Source organism: Musca autumnalis, unplaced genomic scaffold, assembly GCF_047663935.1.
Source record: "Musca autumnalis isolate F117 unplaced genomic scaffold, ASM4766393v1 scaffold_1, whole genome shotgun sequence".
In the NCBI taxonomy this organism is placed as follows: Eukaryota; Metazoa; Arthropoda; class Insecta; order Diptera; family Muscidae; genus Musca; species Musca autumnalis.
In genome coordinates this window covers 181,629,876-181,653,236 of record NW_027411644.1, presented here as the reverse complement: position 1 = coordinate 181,653,236, position 23,361 = coordinate 181,629,876, and the positions used below count along the sequence as shown (strand labels likewise).

At 34.2% G+C, this 23,361-nt stretch overlaps 1 protein-coding gene across 2 annotated transcripts in view; it reads right to left on the bottom strand.

The window, feature by feature from the left end:
• Positions 1-23,361, bottom strand: part of Gfrl (Glial cell line-derived neurotrophic family receptor-like) — a 618,264-nt gene that overhangs the window by 80,562 nt on the left and 514,341 nt on the right. The window contains exons 7-8 of one of the 2 annotated variants that reach the window (XM_073959142.1): positions 22,365-22,667; positions 4,046-4,101 (exon numbers count right to left, since the gene is read on the bottom strand). In XM_073959142.1, coding sequence (XP_073815243.1) covers positions 4,046-4,101; positions 22,365-22,667 — 359 coding nt within the window. The remainder of the gene's footprint in view (positions 1-4,045; positions 4,102-22,364; positions 22,668-23,361) is intronic. The other variant, XM_073959143.1, reaches the window with a different exon arrangement.

Genomic DNA, 23,361 nt, shown 5'->3' with positions numbered 1-23,361 from the left:
CAGTGAGCTTTCATTCCAACTAATAAACTAGAAGTGCTATATGAACGAGATGAGATAAATGAACGATATAAACGACCTGATCTGGTTACGGTTCCGTTCGTTCATTTCACGGAATCGTTTCTTTAAACTATTTCGTTCATAAACGACACAACTTTAAAAAGAATGATCGGTCTTGTGTCATATTTTATGGATCCGAAGAGGTGCGTGGTATATTTATTGCAACTCGCGAAGCCTGGAAAATGGTAAGGGTAGTCCCGCAACTGTATCCAGCAAGAGATGACAGCAAAGGTGAATCATACATGCCGATCTCAGTTTTGTTACCAGTTGCGAAGATTCCTCAAGCAGATTCCGGAAGCACCCACAACAGCACTGCACTTTATTCCACACATATGATCAACTAGAACAGGCAGTATTAAAAAGCACAAATTGTAGCTTTGAGAGCCAACGTGGTAATGTGCCCAAATCCCTCTTGTGTTCGGGTAGGTAAGGAAACACCACAGTTTACATTGATTAATGTTCCACTATTATCTGAGGGTCAAAATCATCCGAAGAGATTGAACCTGACAGAATTTCAACGGCGATGTGGAAGGACCAGTAGTCGGGTATTTGAGCAAAATTCTCCACTTATCGTCAGCCATACGAATTGTTTCCGAAGCCTAGAAACCACAGGTTGGTTCCGCTACAGTGGCCACGTAAGGATGTCAGCAAAGGTGAATCTTACAGGTCGATATCAATTTTGTCATCAATAGCCAAGAATCTTGAGGCGTTACTGATCAACACAATCAGAGCACGATAGCCAGTTGTGGATCATCAACACGGGTTACGAAAGCAGCATAGTACCACAATAGCACTGTACGCCATTTCCACACACACATTAGAAGAGCTCTCAACCAGAACAGGCAGTGTCACAGAACAGTAATGTAATGAATAACAACTTTGATACGGTCTGCCATGCTAAGCTGCTCGAGGACTATACCCCGTGGAGTGAAGCAAGGAGTTACACAAGATGGGGTAATATGAACTAATTAACATTCACCTTTCTCCAATTCCTTTCTGCATTGAATAATTACGTTTGCGAATGATTGTCCGCTCATGGCGTCAGGTCCTACCATTGATGACATTTGTTTCTTGCTGAGTTCTTCCACACGAGGAATATGAAGATGAAGGGTGTACTAACTTTGTCATTCTGTTTGTAACTCATCGAAATATTCGTCTGAGACCATATTAGGTATAAACATTATTGATCCGGATATAATTCGAAGTCGATACAAGTATGTCCGTCTGTTTGTTGTGGCAATTCACATCAAGATATACTCGTAAAATTTAAGATGGGGCTTTATTTTTTTGTACTGAAGTTTCTATTAATCATAGGATGTTTGGTATTGAAACCTATCAATTTAGGTTTATCCCTCCAAAGTGGCTGGAATTTGGTCTTCGTTGGAGGTATTAAAAATTCTGGAGGAGAATGGTCGGTACAGGACCATGTTTTGATAAAGCCCCAATAAAACGGTACCTCCGTTTTTCGCTTTTTCGAAGATTTTAGCATTATTTAAAACTTGGTATTTAGTCTTCATTGTGGGTACAAAATATTCCTGTAGAGAATATTTGGTGCAGGACCACGTTTTAATATAGACCCCACAGCACTGTACCTTCCAAATTTAGGCATTTTGAAGGTTTTTTGCCACATTATCCCACCAATATAATCAGAATTTTATATTTGGTCTTCGGTGGAGGTATAAAACATTCCCGCGGAGAACGTTCGGTTTCGGTCCACGTTTTCATATAGCCCCCATTGAACGGTACCTACAGATTTTAGGTATTTTGAAGGTTCTAGCCTCATTATCCCAATACCGTGCTTGGAATTCGGTCTTCGGTGGAGGTATAAAATATTCCAGAGGAGAATTGTCGATACAGGACCATGTTTTGGTATAGCCCCCACAGAACGGTACCTCCGATTTTTGTTATTTTAAAGATTTTAGCAACATTATATAACCGAAATATTTAAAACTTGGTATTTAGCACTCTTTGTGGGTACAAAATATTCCTGTAGAGAATGTTTGATGCTGAACCACGTTTTGATATAGACCCCACAGAACGATTCCTTCCGAATTTGGGCATTTATAAGGTTTTTTCGCGGCATTATCCCACCAATATAACTGACATTTTGTGTTTGGTCTTCGGTGGAGGTATAAAACAGAGAACGGTCGGATTAGGTTCACGTTTTCATATAGCCTCCATTGAAGGATACCTACCGATTTTTTTTATTTTGAAGATTTTATCGACATTATATAACCGAATTATTTAAAACTTGGTATACAGTTTTCGTTGTGGGCACAAATTATTCCTGTAGAGATTGTTTGATGCAGGACCACCCCCATAGAACTGTAACTCCTGATTTTTGGAATTTGGAAGCTTTTAGCTGCTTTATCATACCAAAATGGTGGGAATTTAATTTTCGCTGGAGGTATAAAATGTTCTGCCAGAGAATTGTTGGAACAGGACCTGATAAACTAGATGAGCTATATGAACTAGAAGAACTAGAAGAACTAAACAAAGGAGATCATATAAATTAACGATATAAACAAGTGAACTGAATATGGCTCCGTTCGTTCATTTCACGAAATCATTACTTTGTACTTGTTCATTTTGATGGATACAACTCTGTAAAAATGGTCGGACATATGTCATATTTAATGGCGTGGTTGTGACAGATCCAAAGAGGTGCGCGGCTTATTGTTGCTGACAATTCATTGTGCACCACGATAGCAACCGGGTGTAGAGAAGTGTTCTGCGTTCTTTGTGAGAACCACCACAGATTTTTACGATGGTTGATATTACAGATGTTATCTGTAAAGCACTTGAACCCAGACGAAATTTCAATGGTGATGCTAAAGCAGATTTACGATCATCTTCTCATCTTTGACCTAGTTGATAAAATTCAGCCAAAGATGAAACAGGCTCACCTCCCTTTTGTCACCAGCAACGAAGATTCTTAAGGCCTTAGTATTAGATCGCGTTATTTAGTTGTGGATCGTCAACACGGGTGGATTCCGAAAAAGCAGCACTGCATGCCACTTCGACACATATTAGCAGAGATCTGAACTAAAACGGTCCGTGTCACAGAACACTAATGCAAGAATTTGACCTTGACTTGCATCAAAGCTTTTGATACAGTCAGCCTGCTAAGCAATCCTATTTGGCAGATTTGCATCCTCCTTCGTTACTTCCATAGCTCGCTCGCTTTCGAAACTTTGTAGAAGGATAGTGTTGGACATTCTCGTTCATTGGGAGGATCGATCTTTATCATTGTGTAGAAAGTGGGTATTAAATATTCCCGAAGAAAATGGTTGAAACAGGACCCGATTTCGGGAATTTTGAAGGGTTTAGCCACATTATCCAAACAAAGTAGCTGGGATTTGGCATTTAGTCTCCGTTGGGGGTAAAAAGTGTTCTTGCAGAGAGTAGTTGGTATAAGTTCTAGTTTTAATAGGCACCTTCCGATTATGGGAATTTTGAAGGTTTTAGCCACATGATCCAACAAAAATAGCAGCTTTTTGTTTTTAGTCTTCATTGGTTACCACCAAAATATTTTAGCAGAGAGTTGTCCATACATGAACGGTACCTCCCGATTTTCAGATTTTTTTTTATTATAGCCCAATCATCCAGCTGAATTTGCGTTCATTATAATTTATGGAGGTGGGTCAAATATAACGTTGGCTTATTTGTTTAATTTTACTGAAATTATTCAGAAATTTGTAACTTTTGTCAATATTCATTTGCCATTTCCAACATTGCTTCACAATATCCGTATTTGGAATGTTCCCCCCAAAAGTCTTGCGAAAACCAAATTGTTAATAAATGCTGTCTAGCTGCTCATAGTTGCTTTTCATTTGACAAACAAAAACCCAACGACAACTTGCTGAAAATGTTGAAAATCTTGACATTATATATGACATAATTCTGATATATGTATGTATGGATGTATGTTTGTCTGACTTTGCTGCAAATAATAGTTGTAGTTGTTGTTATACCTGTTGTGGCTTACCTGAAAGTGTTGCTTGATTATTTCCGTTGAGAGGTCCACTTCAACATCCTGACCACCTATAATACCATACCATGGTAAAAGCAGGCAAATACAGACACACATACGCACATAAGGAGATATAACACCAAACCATGTAGGTGGCATTACAGGTCGAAGGAATAAAAACAGTGTCATCAGCATTATCATCATCGTCGTTAGGTGATGGCAACAGTAGCAGCAATATCGCATCATGGTAAACATTCAACCCAAAAACAGACCACATATACAGGTTGTTGTAATTACGTACATTAACACAGAGCAGAACAGAACACCAAAGCATTGCATTCCATTTTCAGATGGCAGTCGTTGCAGTTGTTGTTGTTGTTGGTCGTCGTGGAATAGTAGCATTGTTAGCATACAATTTCACATATTTAGAATAGTAGGTTGCAACATTGGTAGGTTTGTTTGCGTCCACATACAACAACAACGCATCATCAAAACGTGTCCAAGTGTACAAAGTTGTTTTGGAGAATTTAATGCATCCATGTTTTCGCATTGCATTTTGTATTTGTAGGATTTCCAGCCAGGAGAAAAGTTGTTCATTATAAAGTTCATTAGAACGTTGCATTCAAAAGATTTCACACGCACATAAACACACACACACAATTATTATGATGATGATGATAACATAGTTGTAAGGATTCCATTTTGTTGTGAATTGTGTGTTATTTTTTTTATTTTACAAATAAAAAAAGTCAAAGCGTAGCCAGTAGAATAAAAATGCGAAGAGAAAGAGAAAAAGAAAAAGTAGAGTATAAAAAATATTTATTTTAATTAATTTTGTTATATGTAGTAAAAATTGAATTTGCTGTAAAAATTTTACCATATATTTATAGAAATTAGAATTTGAAAAATCGTTGTGTTGTTCGCATTTCGAAATACATTTTCAATATTTCAAAGATTAATCAGATATGTGCTTTTGCTCATAAATACAATTGTTATCCGGCCATTTCCAGTACTCAGAAAATTTGCTCATTGGCATGCCTAACAAATGATTTAGGTCTGGACCCTCAGCATGTGACATAAACAAGAAGCAAACCCAAATCTTTAGTCCAGACTCTATAAAATATATTAAATCAATGATATTCTGCTAATTCGATAACATTTTAAAAGCGCCGGAGTGCTTTTTAAATAAATCGCGGTAAGAGTTCAAATTTGTAGGGTTTATTTAGGTTTTCAAGATTTTGCTTGGAAACCGATTTATTTAAAATCCCTCCAGCGATTTTCTCTAGTCTTGGGATTTTTCTCATCTATGAACATTACTGTTTGAGACTCCGCAAAACCTTCCCAGGTGTAACCAGTTTTTATTTAAATTTAGTTAAGGTGCACCGTGCATGACATTGTTTTATAAGAAGGCGACACTCTCAATGAATTGTCGCAATTTTAACTTCTATACCACTGTGTGTAATTTTTTGAGTCATGGTTTATTAACCAGTTCCTGACACCGAAGCGTGATAGAAGACCAAAATAAGAAGATACATATTCCGGCGTTTTTCCCTATCACTTCAACTTTCGGGGTTATGGACCCACAAAGGCCTGAGGCCTTGATGCCAAAAGGGATCATTTTGTCAGGCACATATCTTCTAAGCCGCTAAGAATTTGGGTTTACTCGTAAAAGAAAAGTTGTAGCTCTCGTCTTAAGGAATAATAATTGTGAACACATAAAATCCATTCAACCTCACCATCAAGGTCAAAATCGTCAAGTTAAAATTTTCTTTCAATTTTTTCTCGGATTTTAGTCTACAGATATGACTAAAGATATGTGCCTGACAAAATGATCCCTTTTGACATCAAGGCTTCAAGGACATCAAGGCCGGGACACGTGTCTTCTTATTTTTGGTCTTCTATCCCGCTGCGGTGTCAGAATATGGTCAATAATTTTCATGACGCACAGTGTATCTCAAAATTGATAAAACCTACGAAAATATGATAAGGGACAATCTTATAGAGAATTTTCACAGCTACAATATTTTTTCTAGTCCCATTTCAATAGGACTTGCGGTTTTCAAGCAAAATTGTGAAAACCCTAAAAAATGTGAACTTTGATCGCGATTTAGTTAAAAAGCGCTCCGGCGATTTTTTTAATTTTTAACCATTTTTTTTTTTTGCCTTTTTAGGGGCGAAGGCCATTATTTGTGAGATTTTAATTAATTTAATTAATCGAGCTTTATGACCTAGGGAGATTACATTGAAAAATGTATATCTAGAGAAGTCCTACACACACTTCAACCGCTATGCGACGATCTATTCGTTAACTGTTTAGGTTAACAACCTCAGGCATATTAGATGTTGTTTGTTGCTAGACAATTTTCGCCATTTGGAGCCCCTATTTATACATCCAAGATTGCAAATTTACATTTGTGAATTTAAAATTGAAGCTTTTTATTTCCACAGACGAGTCATTTGTCCACCTTCTATTCCAGAAATAAATTTTTCAATATTATATTCATATTACAGTAGATGGCTTTTTTTCATCGTAGACTGTATATGTCTTTCACATCGAAAGATTTTAAGTGGATTGTGGTTCAGAACACTAAGACGTCAGCAACATTGTCTGTTAGTTGGCGACGACCCAGGTTCGAAAGCCAGCCGGGCTCAGCTGTGTTAAACGAAACGTTAAATATTCCAGTTGAAAATATTGGAAGTCAGAAGCGCTTTTAGGCTCGGGAAGACGAAGATGTGGGATGAGTCGCGTTTTGGACACGCTTTAATCCTACACAATGGAGGCTGTCTGGGAATTCCGTGATTACCTCTCACCAACACTTTTAGAGCGGTTAACAAGACCAATTCTACAGCAACTTAATGGTTTTAGGAGGTCGGTAGTGGTGTTTTTCGACAGCCAGGCGGCATTTAAATCCTGCTTTATCAAATCCAAAGTTGTTAACATGTGTAGAAATCTGCTAGAAAGGCTACAGAATAAAATCACTTTCTTTTGGGTATCGGGGCACTGTGATATTGACGGGAATAAGATTGCCACTGAGGAAGCATGTGAAGGATAACAGTCTCCGAATATTACAATTGAAGAATCTGTGCAACTTTTATAAAGATCTAACTGTTCGTGAATGGCAGAATTAACCCATCCACAACTTGTGTATGAGGAGTAGACATAGACCGTCGAGCATCTACTATGCCAGTATCCAATGTTAAACAATACTAGATGCAGATTCTTCCGTAATTAAGAGTTCTCGTCTGTCTCACACCTATCAGACATGGGGAATGTACTCTGAGGGTCTACAAGGTTTAAACTAAAATGCAATCAGCTGACGACTTCTTCGTTGTAATCCTATCTATATTTTCTGTATAGTATTGTATTTATTACAGTCGATCGTCCTTAAATCTAACACATCTTCTTGTAATATACAGTGTAATCTCGGTATACGGACACCACATGTTTCGGCGGTGTCCGGATTATCGAATTATCCGGATTTCGGAGTAGTAACAAAAACATATAATTTGTAAATTTAAATCATTAACAACGGACGGTTACTAAATAATAATGTGACATCTAAGATAAACAAATTCATATTAGACAAATGTGACCGGTTGTGACAATTTTAAGACTGGGAGCAGCTTTCCTGGCTACCAAATTATTTCTTATATTCCTCTAGCATAATTTAGGTGACATATCCTGAGTATTTTTGTCGCCTAATACTTCTCTAGAAGTTATGTTTACGAGAATGTTCGTATGTTCTATAAAGTTGTTTATTAAAATCTTAGGTACATTTTTTTAGTCTGGCTGTATCCTTAAATTTTGGACGGCTTCGCATATATGGACCCGAATCGGAAATAAACGCCTAAAAATCTAAAATTTTCTAAATTGTGTTTAGCTATCTTGACCTTTAAGAACTTTTCACATAGTGTTTGTATGCTACATTATTGCAGTTGATTGTTTCCTCGGATTTTGAACTGTTAAGGGATAAAAATCGCAATATTTTGCTATTTTGACTTTAAAGAGCCATTTCTAAGAGTTTATTGAGATCTAAGGTACATTTTTGTAGTTGGTTATTTGCTTAAATTTTCTTCGTTAGAGATCTCAAGACCAAAACCCGAGACAGATTTTTAAAATAAATTAGACCTTGTCGTTTTTAACTTTGAAGACTAGGTTTGATTGATGTTTATAAGCAAAATCGTGAAAACCTAAAATAAACCTAAAAATGTGAATTTTTACCGCGATTTTTTAGAAATCCCTCCAGCGATTTTTTCTTGGTTTTGGATTTTTCTTACCAATGAACATTGCTTTTTCAAAAATTCGCAAAAACTTCCCAGGTGTAAGCGGTTTTTATTTAAAATTAGTTCAGGCGCACCATGTATGACATTGTTTTATAAGGAGGCGATACAGTCAATGCATTATCCCAATTTGAACTTCTATATCTCAATAAAGGTAAAACCTACGAAATTATCATAAAGGTCAATCATGTAGAGAATTTGTAACGTGACCATTACATTTATTCCTTTTCCTTAAAAATATTTTATTTTGTTGTTAACCCACCTCATTATATGCCCCACCTTAATGTGCATATTTCTACGAGTCCCGCCATCTATGAATTTACCATTGGCCAATACATACTCTGCAATCTTCATAAAATACCCTCAGACATAACACTCGATGTAATGGAATTATTTTACTTCGGTGCATATAAATGAGTCATTTCCACAGTGTGTGAATATAATTCTCATTCGCTTCCTTTTGCTACCCACATAAGTATTTCGGTTTTGGACACCAGAAGTCGTGAAGTGCTGGAGTTAACCGAGGATACACGAAGTTGACGTGTGGCAGTGTCCGCAGTCGCCTGGTACCCAACATAACCGAAGCTTCCTGCGATTCGTTCGCTTCCGCGATTCGTTCGCTTCCGCGACTCGTTCGCTTCCGCGATTCGTTCGCCTCCGCGACTCGTTCGCTTCCGCGATTCGTTCGCTTCCGCGATTCGTTCGCTTCCGCGACTCGTTCGCTTTCCTCTAAATACGATCGTCTTCTCGTTCCAGGCTGACTAAACCTAAGGGCCCCAACGAGAACCACCAACCCGACTGCCACAGCCGAACCCAAAGCCGAGGGCCACAAGACGATCGCACAAAGCCGACGACACCTAGCCGAATATCATCAGCCCGAGCCGAGGATTACCAACACGTTACACCAAGCCGACGACACTTAGACACAATCACACCAAGCCGAGTGCCATCAATCCGAATACCACAAGCCGAGTCGCTTCAACACGACCACATCAACCCGAATATAACAAGCCGAGTAGCTCAACACGACCACATCAACCCGAATACAACAAGCCGAGTCGCTCCTACACGACTATACCAAGCCGAGTATCATCAACCCGAAGACATCAGTCCGAGTCGCTCCAACACGACTACACTAAGCCGAGTATCATCAACCCGAAGACATCAGCCCGAGTCGCTTCAACACGACTGCACTAAGCCGAGTATCATCAACCCGAAGGCATCGGCCCGAGTCGCTTCAACACGACTACACCAAGCCGAGCAACATCAACCCGAGTCGCTTCACACGACTACACCAAGCCGAATACCATCAACACGACTACAAAACTCAGAAGCCAAACAAGCCGAGTCGTTGGGTGCGAGTACTACAGCCGAGCATCAACGTAACGACCACTACCACCGGGTACGATTAAGCCAACACCGCTACAACTACAACTTTACCAACATCACTCTTTCTCGTGTCGCCCGAAGACGATTGACTACGAGCCCACAGTAAGGTTCCACCCAGCTGAGACGAATAACCACCATATATAATTGCATTTATCACATAAGTATCCACATGTTAATCATAAATTAAGCACCAAGGGGTGATAATAAAGAATTGAATTGTCATCACTCGTGTTTTCACTTAAGGTTTCGTGGGTCCTTGAGTTGACCCTGGCTGCGACTGAACTCATCTCAGCCCTAGACAAAACCCTCGTTATAAATTTTCATAGCTGCAACATTTTCTTTAGTCCCATTTCGATAGGACTTGCAGTTTCCAAGCAAAATCGTGAAAACCTAAAAACTCCTAAAAATGTCAACTTGACTCGAGATTTTTATGAAAAGCGCTCCGTCTATTTTTTTGTTTTTTGATTTTTCTCATCTATGCACATTGTAGTTTCGGAATCCGCAAAAACTTTCCAGGTGTAAGCACCTTCCATTTAAATTTGCTTCAAGAGCACCGTGCTCAGTAATGCTGACTCTGTATCTAAGCTTTCCAGCAAAATAAAACTTCTCCACAAGCGGTGACGTATAATTTTCGACACAGCATGTGAAATTGGATTAATGGTTAAGGGCGTATAGTACTGAACTAGAAATAAAATCTAGTAGCATCTATTAAAATGATAAAATTTAAGTCAGAAGATTTATTCGAGTTTAAAACGCTTTGCTAAAAACTGTATCAAAATATGAATTCCTCAAATGTATCTGTAAAATGGTTTTCAAATATTTTAAATGTAAATTTTACTTGAAAGAGAGAGGATTTTTTTGCCTTTCAACTGTATTTAAAAAATATTTATAACTGTGTTCCGAATGAAAACGGTAAGAAGGACATTTCATTAATGTTCATATTTATCTTTCTATTCATATTATTTTCATTTCAATTTATATCACAATCTATACACAACACAACGATTTTTCCAAGTTATAAAGTTATTAAAACAAGAAATACATAATTAATACATTTCTTAAAAATAAAAAATTCCCTAACATTTGAAGTCATGGCATTTCAAATAGTCCCTGAAGAAATTATTGTACACAATAAAACCCGAAAATAAATAAAACAAATATCAAAAACTAAATCATAACTGCACTGTAGAGGACTGTATTCTGGTATGTCTGATGCTAATCTATTTCATATAATAATAAATCTGATCTGGAGGGAATAAAGGATTTTCAAATTTCTCTTTGGGGAAAATATAACTACTAGACAAATAATACTGGCACTAGACTTCTAAATACTTAACAAGTTAAATTCGTTTAAAAATGTTTGCCCAATCAAACCAATCACACTGTGGACTCAAGATCAACTACGTTGAGACTCCACAGTCTTGGCTTAGTAGATTAGACCATCATCATAATATATTTGTTTACACACCTTTACAATTGTACTAATATTTTTGTACACTTAAAAATTTTACAAGTATTATATAAAAATCTTAGTCGACTATAAATATAAGTGCAACATTTCACTGTTGTTTTTGCTTTTATTACAAAATATTTTATTTTAATTGAAGAAAATACATAAATATAAATACTTTTTTTTTAATTTTTACCACTACTTTAGTTTACCAAAAGGAAAACAAAATATTGAAAGAAAAAACAATGAGTATAGCTTCTGTTTTAAGCTTTTTTTATTAAAAAGTTCTACAGCAACTTAGTTTAAATACGAAAATAAAAAAGACATAAACAAAAACTAAAAAATGGATAAAACTCAAAAATAAGCTTTATGTTTGAAGAACTAAAAATTTATTGAAAAATGTTTTTATGGTGTATTTATTAAAAATTTTGGTATTTTTCAGGAAAGTTTTTTTTAGGAGTTTGAAAGCAACAAAATATTCAAAGGAAATTTAAATTAAAACTAAAACAAAAATAATTTGTGGGAATTTTAAGGTTTGTATTCTCTTCTTTTTTGGGTTGGTTTTATGTGAAAACAGTTTACATTGAAAGGGAACTCATTTAAGTGATAGATTTTAGTGAAAATGTTTTTATTTTGGCTAAATTGTTGCCAAACATTTAATAAAATTAGTACCGAACGATGCACCAAATTTCCAAAAAAAAAACGAAATTCCAAAATGACATGGTGTCTAAAAATAAACTAAATATAAAAATCTTGGCTATAAAAAGATTGAAAATTCTTTAATTCTTTAAGTGAGTTCGGAAATCGCCCTCAAAGTTACATTTACACATATATTACTACTTCCCACGAACATACCTTATGTGACAAGACTGAATTGTCTTATTGCGATGAGGGCTGCCAAAAAATCTATTTTTAGAAAAGTTGAGGTGGAACTTGTTTTCAGTTTAGCACACTTCATATTTTTATTTACTCTGCCATGCGTACGAACATTAAGGGTTGTTTAAAAGCTTACATGTGCACCACCATCCGTTTTTTAATTTTGTCAACAAAAAAATCGCGTGCTGACGGTGAGTGTTGAACACACAACCCTAGAATTTGTAGTCGGACACACAAGCTCTGTGCCACCGTACTCCTTATTTAGTAAGGATTAATAAAAGTAGTTATTTTTGTTTACATTACTTTGCAATGGGTTACATAATGACTAACTGATCCGAATTTTTGTAATTATAGCATTTTCGTATACGACAAAAGAATTTTAGAAGCTTCCAGATTTGTGTGGTGGGTATTATAAACAATGGGCCTAATTATTCCACTGAGACACCCTTAAACGACTACTAATCACTTTAGCGCAAGAGGTATATGACGGAATGGCCCTAAATATTGACACTTTTTGGGACCTATCTCTCAGGTACTTTTGGCTTCCCCTAGCAAGAAAACAAACAAACAAACAAAACATACCCGCTGTTAAAATTTCAAAACGATTCGGGATGTGGTCGTAAACCGGATGAAATTTTCAAAACAATTTTGAACTTTTGTTAGGTATGTGGCGGAAGGAGTTTTCCGATACAGTCCATCGTGGAACTTGATTTAAGTTTGAGAGAAATATTACTTTGCTCAAAGGTATATGTCAGTCACTCCTTTCTGTTGTTATTGTATCCACCAGCCATTTTAGTTGTTCGCCGTAGGGGATTTTTTACGAGCTTTTGGGCCATTAAGTCAGAAAGCATGGACTTGCCCACCAAAAACATTTTATTGCTATTAACAGGACCACAAGGAATGCCTTCTGTAGAATTTTCAAAACCGTCCTCGCACAGCCCATAAACTACTCATAAACAAATATATTGACTTTTTGTGAGGAATATACCGAAGATGTTGTCCCATATAGACTTTCAAATATATTGACTTTTTGTGAGGAATATACCGAAGATGTTGTCCCATATAGACTTTCTTGGAACTTTATGTCCATTTGGAAGTATTTCTTACGATATTCAAAGTTTCGGCCATACGGATACTAAATTCGTAATATCAGATTGAAAAATTCTAAACAAATGCAGTGTGTCGTACGGCCCCAATCTACATGCCGGGTACATGACGTGTTATCAATTCGGATTCACTATGAATTTGGGCGACTGCATTGTCCGGATCTTAACTAGGATAAAATCAATCCTGTTTGCCTTGGCAGATTACGCTCTTCTGCTGCGATGGATAACGGGAAGGTCTCCGATTACGGCATTCACAGTGTACCTTTGTACTGCTTGCGCAACTGTGAATGCTATCCAAACCGTTTCACTAGAGGTTCCCGTTTGTATCTTTGGACTCTCTCTTACGAAGATCTCTCCTGACGTGCCTTGGTGGGTGATAACCTGTCTACAAGAGTGGGGGTGCCCATGGCGGTAACACCCAAGCAACATCTTATTGTGCCGACGCTCAGGTAAAATATTAGCCGCCTCACGAAGATCGTGTCATGTGGAGGCACCCTGTTGCAATATTGAATATTCTTCCACTATCTAGCGCAAACATTTGTATACCAAGCTGGCGCCTTGTTCATACTTCTGATCTAGTCGCAACTAGCTGTGGCTTGCGCTGATGACTTAAACATGCTTTCGAACGTTACAACCAATCACTAGAGGTAGTTATTGGTCGGAATCAGGGCACCATCGAGCCTGGGGGAGCCTCATTTTTGCCATCAAGGTGGTGAACTGTGTAGCAGTGGATTTAGCGGCGTATATTTTCATATTTCTCAAATGGAATAATTGCATTAAATCTGCTATGTAGACTTTTAACCTATCACATATGTCATCGACGTAAAACTCGACGTCAAGATCGTACAATCATCGGCATACATCATTCAAATTCAGAAAGGTATATTTTTAACAGTTGCGAAGATATTGCCCCGATTTGGGGAACTTCCTGTTTCACTTTTGGACTTCTTATTTCTGAATTCTACAAACGACTGGCATTGACACACATAGTTGGTTGTTCAATGTTTCAAACACGACTGGAGGAAAATCGTATCTACATACATATATCCTCGAACAGCTTGGCGTGGTTGACGGTGTCGAAGGCCTTCGATAAGTCAACAGGCTTGTTCGGGATCAGTTCTGGACTAATATGTGTGAATATGGTATGTAATGCTGTTGTGGTGATGTGTATTTACCGGAATTAATGCAACTGGGATGCTTCTCATCATGGAGAGAAGAAGTGCCTCTAGAATCTTTGCTACAGGTTGGCAACCTTGAGTAGCGGGTACAGCTTGCCAACTTTCCAGGCTTCCCATACTATAAGGCTTCGGGATCGTCCAGGTGCTTAAGCATTACCGTTCAGTTTCTGTGTGAGCCGAATGAGCCCATTGCTTATCGTAAATTTTAGTGGTACGTCTTCGGCTTAGAGTGCGCTTATACGGCGTAGCGCACTACTCTCCGCCCTATCCCTCTCGGGGTGCTCTATAAACTGCCGGTTCAAATAACACGCGCACCTCTTCGGATCTGTTACTATTGCGGCGATGAAAGTAACACTCATTCTATTATCCTTCGTTCTCGGATTCGAGAGTGATTTAACCATTACCCATGTAACCTAACCACTTTTCCGCTTATGTTCGTCTACGAACCTGTTGACTTCAAGAGTAAGTTGGTTCTTCAGAGTTCATCACGCTCATTTAATAGTCCAGTCGTCTCTGTTGGGAAGTTTGTGCTGATTTTGGGTATTCGACCATCAGGTATGTAGCAAGCGGCTACAGCTGTGGTCCCGAACAATTCTCCCAGCTACCAGAAGTCCTGAGGGAATGGGCAGGTCTCTGAAGCAGCAATAGGCAAATTGTTTGAAGCCATGTTAAACAGCTTTGCCATGATTCAGGAAAATACGGCGGCCAGGTTATGAAGTCGAGTGGTTCCATATCGGAGAAAGATGGTATGAACCAAGAAAATTAAAGGATTGACAAGAAACGTCTGGCAAGCTGTGACAATCTCCTCTTATCCCCATTGGAGCGTCTTCGTTCGTTATCCGTGCAAAATGAGGTTATAAAAAGTTTTTTGTTGATGAAGTTATTGAAAAATAACTTCGTTGGAGAATATCCACAAACAAGAAACAAGGGAACTGATGAGATCCTGTGGCGAGGATTGAAACTAGTCTTCCCTGCCTTACCCATTGGCCAACAATGTCAAACTTTCTCCACTAATAAATTAGTTGTTTTAAAATATTAAAACAACAACAATGGGTTTAAGCCAGACTATTACAAAAAAAAAAAAAAAAAACAAAAAAAAAAACAAAATTATAACATTTCCAGAGAGAAAAAAAAAAATAATATACAGCATAATTTCCGAAGTAAAAATTAGCGGAAATGCTGAAATTCCAGGGAAGAGAATTTCCGATCTATCATGTACAAAGTGTGAACCAAACCGCGAGTCCATTTTTGTAATTATCGTACTCACCAGCCATAAAATCATTATATCGATGAGACATATATATTAGACTGTCCCAAAAAGGAAAAAAATTAAATGCTCACCATCCAAATTTTTTAAAATCTTAATTAGGAACTTGTTCTGTATGGGGTGGGAGTCACCGTGGTGCAGTTGTAATAAAACATTCTCTACAAGTGGTGTCGTAAGGCACGTCGCTCGGACTCGGCGATAAAACATAGGTTCCATGTGATTGAGTCAGAGCGCTGATGGATATGAGAGATGTCTCCGTTGTCCTTGGATGAAGGTTAACTTTAATTTTTACGAAATTGCTCCAAATACAGCAATTATTTACGAAACGATAAGAAAGTTTTAAAACTTCATTTTGCGGCTAAAATCCGAAACTTACAAAAGTATATGAAAATCGGCAATCGTACTCATTATTAAGTAATGAGTTTTACCTTATAAAATTTGAAAGACATAACCAATTATTAGTCAAAGTGCATTTAATACTAAACTGACATCTGCAATGCGTCGTTGATAAAAATTACATCATTTTTAGTGTTTAGAATCGAAAATTCATTCATATAGATTCCACTACTTAAGTGAAAACACTACTATGAGTTCCCCTAAATGTTTGTTTTCCAAGTGTTTGTAGGATTGTTTTTAAAACTGTTAATGGTCTTTTTTTGGATTTGGGTTGTTTGGCAATGGAATGGATTTCTTTGGATTGACAATGATTTTGAATTGTCAATGACTTTTTGTTAATGACTTTTGTTTTGTTTTGATTACTTTGGAAAATAAAAACATTTGCATTTGCTTCACTTTTTTGGTTATTGATATTAATGATCTAGGAATTGTTGTTATTTGGGACTTTAAAAATCCTCTATGAAATATGGTTTGTATGAAAAATAACAATTCTATTTGTTTTTATTGTTGTTTTGTTTTAGCATAGAGAAGAAACATGATGACATTATGGTAATGACAATGAAATATGAAGTTGTGTGTATATATGTTGTTGTTGTATTCGTTATGCCAGTATTATTCATAATTGAACAACAAATTTCATGGTGATAGGTGTTTTTGTTTTGTTTTGGTTTTATTAAAAATCTGATTTAGTTTTTGTTTGGGTTTTTTTGTCTAGAGTTTTACGTCTGGCTTCTTTGTTTTAGTTTGAATTTTTTGAATTGCATATATTTTCATTTTGGAATGTTTATTTAACAAAAAGTTTTCAAGTGGTGCTTAGAAGAAAAAAATTAAATTAAACTCTGAATTAGCGTGCTGTGAAAGAAAACGTTTGTATTTAACATTTTGTCTTTTGAAAAGGGTTATCATTAAAAATTCATATGTTAATTTTTTGAATTTTGAGAAAAAATTGTAATTTTTCATTTTGGTTGGTAAAACAATTAAAAATGGAACAGTAACGCAAAAAAGTTTGAAATATATATAGAGAATTGGAAAAACATGTTTGTTGGACTTAAGAAATATTGTGATTACGTTTCTTTTTTGTTGAATGACAATTTGATCAATTAAAAGAAAATACAACTAAAAATTTTCAAAACTAAGCAAAAGATATTTGTTTTTAATTAAACTCATAAGAAAATTTAGCAAACTACTGCAAATATTAAATTGCTTAAGAAAAATATAAATTAAAGTTAGTAAAAGGAGTACAATAGAACGCAACATAGAAAACACAATGTTCAGAGAAAAGAAAAAAACGTATGTAACAACATTGATTAGTATAATTTTTGGCATTAATATACTTATACGTATGTAACTATTAAACAAAAACATGTTTGAAACTTAACAATTTTGTGTTAAATAGTTTTTTTTTTTGTTAGCTGTTGTTGTTGCGTTCAGAGCAGAACAATAAAAAATAATGTATTTAATTACACCACACACATATATGTATAAATAAAATCTTTATTATTTTATTTAAAACACCCTGTTCTAGCTTACATTCGATATAAACGAAACATAATATAAGTCCCTAAACAAATAATGTTATTTATATATTAAACCTATTTTAAGAACTAACAAACCAATATTAAAAAAATAAAACCTACCTTATCAAATACAGTCGAACGTGGTTAAAATATATTTAACATATTTAAAAATGTTAATGTTAAATTATATATACTGGTAACAAAAAATTTAGACTGTTTTTCTTGGGATAATTTTTATCGTTTCCCTGTGATTTGATCTTTGGTTTTCGGCAAAACATGGAAATAAATCAACTAAGACAAATAGAAAGAAACATCTAGAAATATATTGAATAGGTTATCTCTATACACGTTTTCCTTACAAAATAATATTTAATTGATTTTGGTTGATTTATACTTAGATATAAAAAAAGATTTGTGTTATTGTGGTTCTTAAAGAGTAAGAATTTGACGAAAAAAATACTTTAACGACTTTTTAAGCTATCTTCAAGGCGATTAAAAGTGGATTTTCTAAAGAATTTTTAAAATCTTCTTCAAGGCGATAACACGTGAATCTTTGTAAAGAAATTTTAAAATCATCTTCAAGTCGATAAAATGTAGATTTTTTAAAGAATTTTTAAAGCCACCTCAAGGCGATAAAATGTATATTTTTGAGCAATTTTTAAAGCCACCTTCAAGGCAATAAAACGTAACTTTTTTAAAGAGTTTTAAAGCCATCTTCAAGACGAAGAAGCGTGGATTTTTTAAAGAATTTTTAAAATCACTTTTAAGGCGATAAAACGAGAACTTTTTAAAGAATTTTTAAAGTCACCTTCAAGGCGATAAAATGTAGATTTTTGAAAGAAACTTTAAAGGCACCTTCAAGGTGATAAAGCGTAGATTTTTATAGGAATTTTTAAAGCCATCTTCAAAGCGATAAACCGTAGATTTTTCAAAGAATTTATAAAATCCCCTTCAAGGCGATAAAACGTGGATTTCTTCAAAGAATTTTTAAAGCCACATTCAATGCGATAAAATGTGAATTTTTTAAAGAATTTTTAAAGGCACATTCAAGGCGATAAAACGTGGATTTAAAAAAAAAAACATTTTAAAGCTACCTTCAAGGCGATAAAACGTGGATTGTTTAAAGCCACCTTCAAGGCGATAAAATGTGGATTTTTTAAAGAAGTTTTAAAGCCACCTTAAAACAAATAAAACGTGGGGTTTTAAAGAATTTTTAAAACCACCTTCAAGGCGATAAAACGTTGATTTTTAAAAGAATTTTTAAAGCCATATTTAAGGCGATGAAAGATGGATTTTTAAAAGAATTTTTAACGCCACCTTCAAGGCGATAAAATGTGTATTTTTATAGAATTTTTAAAGCAACCTTCAAGACGATAAAACGTGGATTTTTTAAAGCCACATTTAAGGCGATAAAACGAGGATTTTTTTAAGAATTTTTAAAGCCACCTTCAAGACTATAAAACGTGGATTTTTTAACGAATTTTTAAAGCCAACATAAGACGATAATACTTGGACGTTTTAAAGAAATTTTAACGCCACCTTCAACGCGATAAAACGTGGATTTTTTAAAGAATTTTTAAAGCCACCTTCAAGACGATAATACGTGGATTTTTTAACGAATGTTTAAAGCCACCTTCAAGACGATAATACGTGGATTTTTTAACGAATTTTTAAAGCCAACTTAAGACGATAATACGTGGATTTTTTAAAGAAATGTTAAAGCCATCTCCAAGACGATAATACGTGGATTTTTTAAAGAAATTTTTAAGCCATTTCCAAGGCGATAAGACGTGGATTTTTTAAAGAAATTTTAAAGCCATCTCCAAGGCGATAAAAGGTGGATTTTTTAAAGAATTTTTGAAGCCACCTTCAAGGCGATAAAACTTGGATTTTTAAAGAATTTTTAAACCCACATTCAAAACGATAAAACGTGGATTTTTTAAAGAATTCTTGAAGCCACCTTCAAAGCGATAAAACTTGGAATTTTTAAAGAATTTTTAAAGCCACATTCAAGACGGTAAAACGTGGATTTTTTTAAGAAATTTTAAAGCCACCTTCAAGGCGATAAAACGTGGACTTTTTAAAGGAATTTTAAAGCCACCTTCAAGGCGATAAAACGTGGATTTGTTTAAGAAATTTTAAAGCCTCCTTCAAGCCGATAAAACGTGGATTTTTTAAAGGAATTTTAAAAGGCGATAAAACGTGGACTTTTTAAAGGAATTTTAAAAGGCGATAAAACGTGGACTTTTTAAAGGAATTTTAAAAGGCGATAAAACGTGGACTTTTTAAAGGAATTTTAAAAGGCGATAAAACGTGGACTTTTTAAAGGAATTTTAAAGCCACCTTCAAGGCGATATAACGTGGATTTCTTTAAGAAATTTTAAAGCCACCTTCAAGGCGATATAACGTGGATTTCTTTAAGAAATGTTAAAGCCGGCTTCAAGGCGATAAAACGTGGATTTTTTAAAGGAATTTTAAAGCCAACTTCAAGGCGAGAAAACGTGGATTTTTTTAAGAAATGTTAAAGCCTTCTTCAAGCCGATAAAACGTGGATTTTTTAAAGGAATTTTAAAGCCACCTTCAAGGCGATAAAACGTGGACTTTTTAAAGGAATTTTAAAGCCACCTTCAAGGCCAAAAAACGTGGACTTTTTAAAGGAATTTTAAAGCCACCTTCAAGGCTATAAAACGTGGATTTTTTTAAGAAATTTTAAAGCCGGCTTCAAGGCAATAAAACGTGGATTTTTTAAAGGAATTTTAAAGCCAACTTCAAGGCGATAAAACCTGGATTTTTAAAAGAATTTTTAAAGCCAACTTCAAGGCGATAAAACCTGGATTTTTAAAAGAATTTTTAAAGTCATATTTGAGACGATAAAAGGTGGATTTTTAAAAGAATTTTTAAAGCCACCTTCAAGGCGTTAAAACGTAGATTTTTAAAGAATTTTTAAAGCCACCTTCAAGACGATAAAACGTAGATTTTTTAAAGAAATTTTAAAGCCACCTTCAAGACGATAAAACATGGATTTTTTTAAAGGAATTTTAAAGCCACCTTAAAGGCGATAAAACGTGGATTTTTTAAAGGAATTTTAAAGCCACCTTCAAGGCGATAAAACGTGGATTTTTAAAAGAATTTTTAAAGCCACCTTCAAGGCGATAAAACGTGGATTTTTTTAAGAAATTTTAAAGTCACCTTCAAGGCGATAAAACTCGGATTTTTTAAAGGAATTTTAAAGCCACCTTCAAGGCGATAAAACGTGGATTTTTAAAAGAATTTTTAAAGCCATATTTAAGACAATAAAAGGTGGATTTTTAAAATAATTTTTAAAGCCATAATGAAGACCATAAAAGAATTTTTAAAGCCATATTTAAGACGATAAAACGTGGATTTTTTTTAAGCAATTTTAAAGCCACCTTCAAGGTGATAAAACTTGGATTTTTTTAAGAATTTTTAAAGCCACCTTCAAGGCGATAAAACTTGGATTTTTTAAGGGAATTTTAAAGCCACCTTCAAGGCGACAAAACGTGGATTTTTAAAAGAATTTTTAAAGCCACCTTCAAGGCGATAATAATAATAATAATAATAATAATAATAATAATAATAATAATAATAATAATAATAATAATAATAATAATAATAATAATAATAATAAGAATAATAATAATAATAATAATAATAATAATAATAATAATAATAATAATAATAATAATAATAATAATAATAATAATAATAATAATAATAATAATAATAATAATAATAATAATAATAATAATAATAATAATAATAATAATAATAATAATAATAATAATAATAATAATAATAATAATAATAATAATAATAATAATAATAATAATAATAATAATAATAATAATAATAATAATAATAATAATAATAATAATAATAATAATAATAATAATAATAATAATAATAATAATAATAATAAAGCCACATTCAAGACGATAAAACGTGGATTTTTTAAGAAGTTTTATAGCAACCTTCAAGGCGGTAAAACGTGGATTATTTGTGAATTTTTAAAGCCATCTTCATGGCGAAAAACTGTATTATTTATGAATTATTATCAAGACGATAAAACGTTGATTTTTTAATTGTTAAGTAAAGTTTTTAAAGGATTTTTAAAGCCATATTAAGGCAATGAAACGTAGATTTTTTAAGAATTTTTAAAGCCATATTTAAGGCACTAAAACGTGGATATTTTAAAGAATTTTTAACACCATATTCATATGATTTTTATGAAGAATTTAAAATCATGTGTTAGGCTATAAAAATTGGCGATAAAACGTAGATTTTTGTATAGATTTTTAACGTTTTTTTATTTTGATGGCATTTGTTGTACTTGTTAGGACCCTAAATTTGGCCTCGATTCACGAATTTCCCTGTCTAAAATATTCATCATATCGTTTAGAATTTTATTGAATTCAGACTTTTTCAATTCCATCGATTTTTGGTTAGTGTTTATTTTGACGCCCGGAACCAGATTTCTGCATTAAAATTTTTTATTGTATTTTGTACCTTGCTCGTAAAGGCGAAAACGTTTTTTCTTTACTTTTAAATGTTTATTAAACAAACTTGCTTATGATAAACAATCAAATAACCACATTCGACTGCAAAATACAAACAAAAAAAAATAAATCATACCAACCAAATAGCCCTACAGAATACAACTACCTAGTCCTAAATGTGAAATGCAATTGAGTTTGAAGTAAAACAAAAACATATTTTATAAGGAAATGGGGGATTTAAATTTAGGATTAAATGGTAGGGTAAATGTTTGTGGGAGTTGTTTTGTTGTTGTTTTCTTTCTTTCTTTGTTTTTGTCGACACAAAAAAAAACACATGTAATTAAAAGCGAAACATACTTTGATAATAAATATCACTTTTGCCATTGCTAGTAGCACCGTTATATATATCAGTATCGATGATATCCAAATCTCTGCTATTCGCCGTTGTCATAGCCGCCATATGTCTTTGATGGAATTCACTCATATTGAAGGGATACAAGAGTACCCCTTGTAGGCTACTAAAACCATTGGCTGCTGCTGCACCCAAACTGCTGGAATAATGGATGCTATTTGTTGTCGCTATTAACGGTGTATCGATCAAATTCAAATTATCTTCGAAGATTTTCTGATGCAATTTATCGTCCATGCCCATAATTCTAACTGGAAATTCAAGGTATGTAGAAAGAAAAAAAGAAGAACAGAAAAACGAAACAACAAACAAACAACGAACGAAATAACGGAAAAAGAAAAAAAGAAATGAAATGATTTTTCAATGACATTTTCTTGATACAATGTGAGACATGTGAGAGAGAGAAATTTATTGTTGTTGTTTTTCTGTAATGATTTTTCTTTGTTTTCATCTGGACGTTTGTCTTAAAGTCTAGTAGAAAAATAATATATTTTGTACGCCTGTGTATTATTATTTTCCTATTTGCAAATTTATTTTAGAGTTTTTTGTATTTTTTTAATTTTCTATTTCCAAAAAAGTTTCCAAACCATAATTGAATAAAAAATGTTAACTCATTAAATGAAACAATTAACCCAAAGTAAATTCTTGTCTTGATTATGAAACAAAATGTACATAAATTTGAACAAAACTTTATATAAATGAAATATATATTGATTTTTTTTATTTAAATAAATATAATATATGGAAAATTGGTGCAATTATTAGAAATATACATTGTGCAATACATTGAAGTGCTCTGAAGTAAATGATGGTGCACATTTATTTGATGTATAAATGTTATTTGTTTCCATACCATTCTGTGTTTTTCATATATACGGTCTTATATAAGAAATTGTTTGCAAATAACTCACCTTGTTTAGCTGAAGAAAGTTCTGTTTAAAATAA